General features: G+C 46.4%; 1 protein-coding gene across 2 annotated transcripts in view; it reads right to left on the reverse strand.

Moving 5' to 3' along the window:
- LOC123515090 (solute carrier family 23 member 2-like) overlaps window positions 1-2,500 on the reverse strand; it is a 47,051-nt gene that overhangs the window by 14,679 nt on the left and 29,872 nt on the right. For both annotated transcript variants that reach the window (XM_045273515.1, XM_045273516.1), the window contains exons 6-10: window positions 2,017-2,143; window positions 1,041-1,173; window positions 483-624; window positions 222-335; window positions 1-25 (exon numbers count right to left, since the gene is read on the reverse strand). The exon at window positions 1-25 is cut by the window's left edge and continues 115 nt beyond it. In XM_045273515.1, the coding sequence (XP_045129450.1) occupies window positions 1-25; window positions 222-335; window positions 483-624; window positions 1,041-1,173; window positions 2,017-2,143 (541 nt within the window). The remainder of the gene's footprint in view (window positions 26-221; window positions 336-482; window positions 625-1,040; window positions 1,174-2,016; window positions 2,144-2,500) is intronic.

The following is a 2,500-nucleotide window of genomic DNA, read 5'->3' on the forward strand; positions in this document are numbered from 1 at the left end:
GCGCTGATAGGAGGTGGAGGAGCACCTGTGGGAGATATTGGTGAAGGAGGAAAAGTAGGTATACAAAGAAATGCAAAGGGAAGAACAGAAAACAACAGCCCTATACTGTGCCTAATGAGGCACAGTATAGAGGCGAAGAGAGACCATCTAATGATCTACGTGGCCCTTGAGAATAGTTGTTACAAGACCATTACAAACCAGGGAACAGCGTAAGGACTCACCTGACATCCTGGCGCAGGCGTAGTAGTCCCCGATGCTCTCCATGATGGAAGCCACACTGGCTCCCAGCATGCTCACCACCCCCGCAGCAGTCACTCTGGGCAATCCCCACTGCCCTTAGGAGGAAGAGGAAGTGGAAAGAGTGAGACCGTCCTTGAAAGCGATAACTGTTCAAATATTTAGCACAAGCATGCAGGTGTTAATGGCCCAGATCAGCCCTTGAACTCTTACTTTTCCTCTCCCTCTCCCCTCTGCTTGCTTACCAGGATAAGGCACATAAAACCACGGTGTCCTCTGCAGCAGGTCTCCCTTTGTGTCTGTGCGGGCAGCAGAGCCTGGAGGCAGCACGTCGTAAACTGTGAGGATGCCACATAAACCCCAGGCGAGGAACACTGCCAGTAGCACCTGTAAGGTCGAAGCGCTGCTTCAAGGAGCGGGGAGGGCAGAGGATTGTGTCCTGTTACTGCTGTATAATTATCAAACTATGATGTCAATATGATGTATATGATTATAGGAACATTATTAATGAAGGTTGACAGGAATGATGTTAATATATTTATTAAGCCCTTGTTCTATTTTTACTCACTTTCACTCTTAAAGGCCAGAGATGAGTAGCCAATTAAGTTTTCATGGGTATTTTTTCACCCTGATTATACAAAAGACTATCAAACTATCAAAAGAATTGAAAACACTCTTGAAAACTTCAATACCTCGAATAAAACCCGGTAAGAATGAATGAGACACAGAGGTACCTAACAGACCATAGGCACACAGGGAACACAGGGCACTAAGAGTCTTTAAAAGGCAGCTCAGTTACTCACTGGGAAGGATTTGAACAGCTTGACCTTGGTAGTAGTGAATGAGGGGCACCTCCGACGCCTCTTGGTAAGCACGACCAGCGGCACTGTGACGTTACCGAGGTACTGCGAGAACAGGATCATCAGTGCTATTGTCCTGCGGGAGGAGAGAAGAGCTTTTATTTTATGTTATGATCTATAGCACCTGTAGGCATACTTGAAGAGTATATGTGGGAAGCGCTGTACTGAGGTACTGCGAGAACAGGATCATCAGCGCTATTGTCCTGCGGGAGGAGAGAAGAGCTTTTATTTTATGTTATGGTCTATAGCACCTGTAGGCATACTTGAAGAGTATATGTGGGAAGCGCTGTTCAGCTTCCGCCCATTAGTGGCGCAGGTAATTTTATTTACAGTGGTACCCATATTAGGACCCATATCACCATCCAAGTGCTTCTTTGGTGCAACCACCTAGAACCTTGGGCATCATGGTGACATGTAGGTAACTTTAAACCACTCGACAAGTGGCATAGCTTCAAAGTGGTATGTGGTGGGATTCGAACCTACCCGTGGACGTCTGCTCGATCTCACGCTCACTAGCACCTTATTCACTACGCCACTGCCTCCCTGTAGATGAAAACTTGGAAGTTTTGTATTACTGACTTATTTTGCATCTTTGAATCTGTATGATATTCACCAACACGACCTTCCTTCACAAAACAGGCCTTCTTTTCTCATAAGACAGGAGTCTTCACATTCTACAGTGTTTTACTACTACTGCTACCACCCCTTTTGCTACTACTAGAGTTGCTGATACTACTGCTGCTACTAATACTATAACTATTACCGTTGTTAACCTCACCTAACCAAACAACTATTACTCTTACTATTACTACTGCTACTACTACTGTTGTTGTTGCTGCTGCTGCTGCTACTGCTTCTGCTGCTGTTACAATTTAGTACCACTGCCACTACTTTTGCTACTACCATAGATAACACTCACGTAATGGAGATGATCCAGTGGGAAGAGACCTTGTCGGAGCAAACATCGAACAGAGAGATGCCGACGAGCGTCACCGTTGGGACGATTGCGAGAGGCGTGATCCAACGCATCATCATCCCGACCAACCCTGCAGCAACCCTTTCGTCACTACCCCAATCTCAGAACACACACACACACACACACACACACACACACACACACACACACACACACACACACACACACACACACACACACACACACACAACACAACACAACTCAGAACAGTTGCTTACTGAACACATCATTGACACTACTGATGATCTGAGGATGAAGTATCCTTCTGCTAAGCTTGTAGTCTATGGGGACTTCAATCGCTTGGATATAAGAGACATCCTACACCAGCTCAGCTTCACCAAGGTAATGGACTTCCCCACCCACTAGTAAGCCACCCTCGAACTTAACAGACCTGAGCCAGCAGTGCCACCCTCCCAGGCCACTGCCT

The sequence above is a fragment of the Portunus trituberculatus genome, chromosome 38 (assembly GCF_017591435.1).
Source record: "Portunus trituberculatus isolate SZX2019 chromosome 38, ASM1759143v1, whole genome shotgun sequence".
Taxonomy (NCBI): Eukaryota; Metazoa; Arthropoda; class Malacostraca; order Decapoda; family Portunidae; genus Portunus; species Portunus trituberculatus.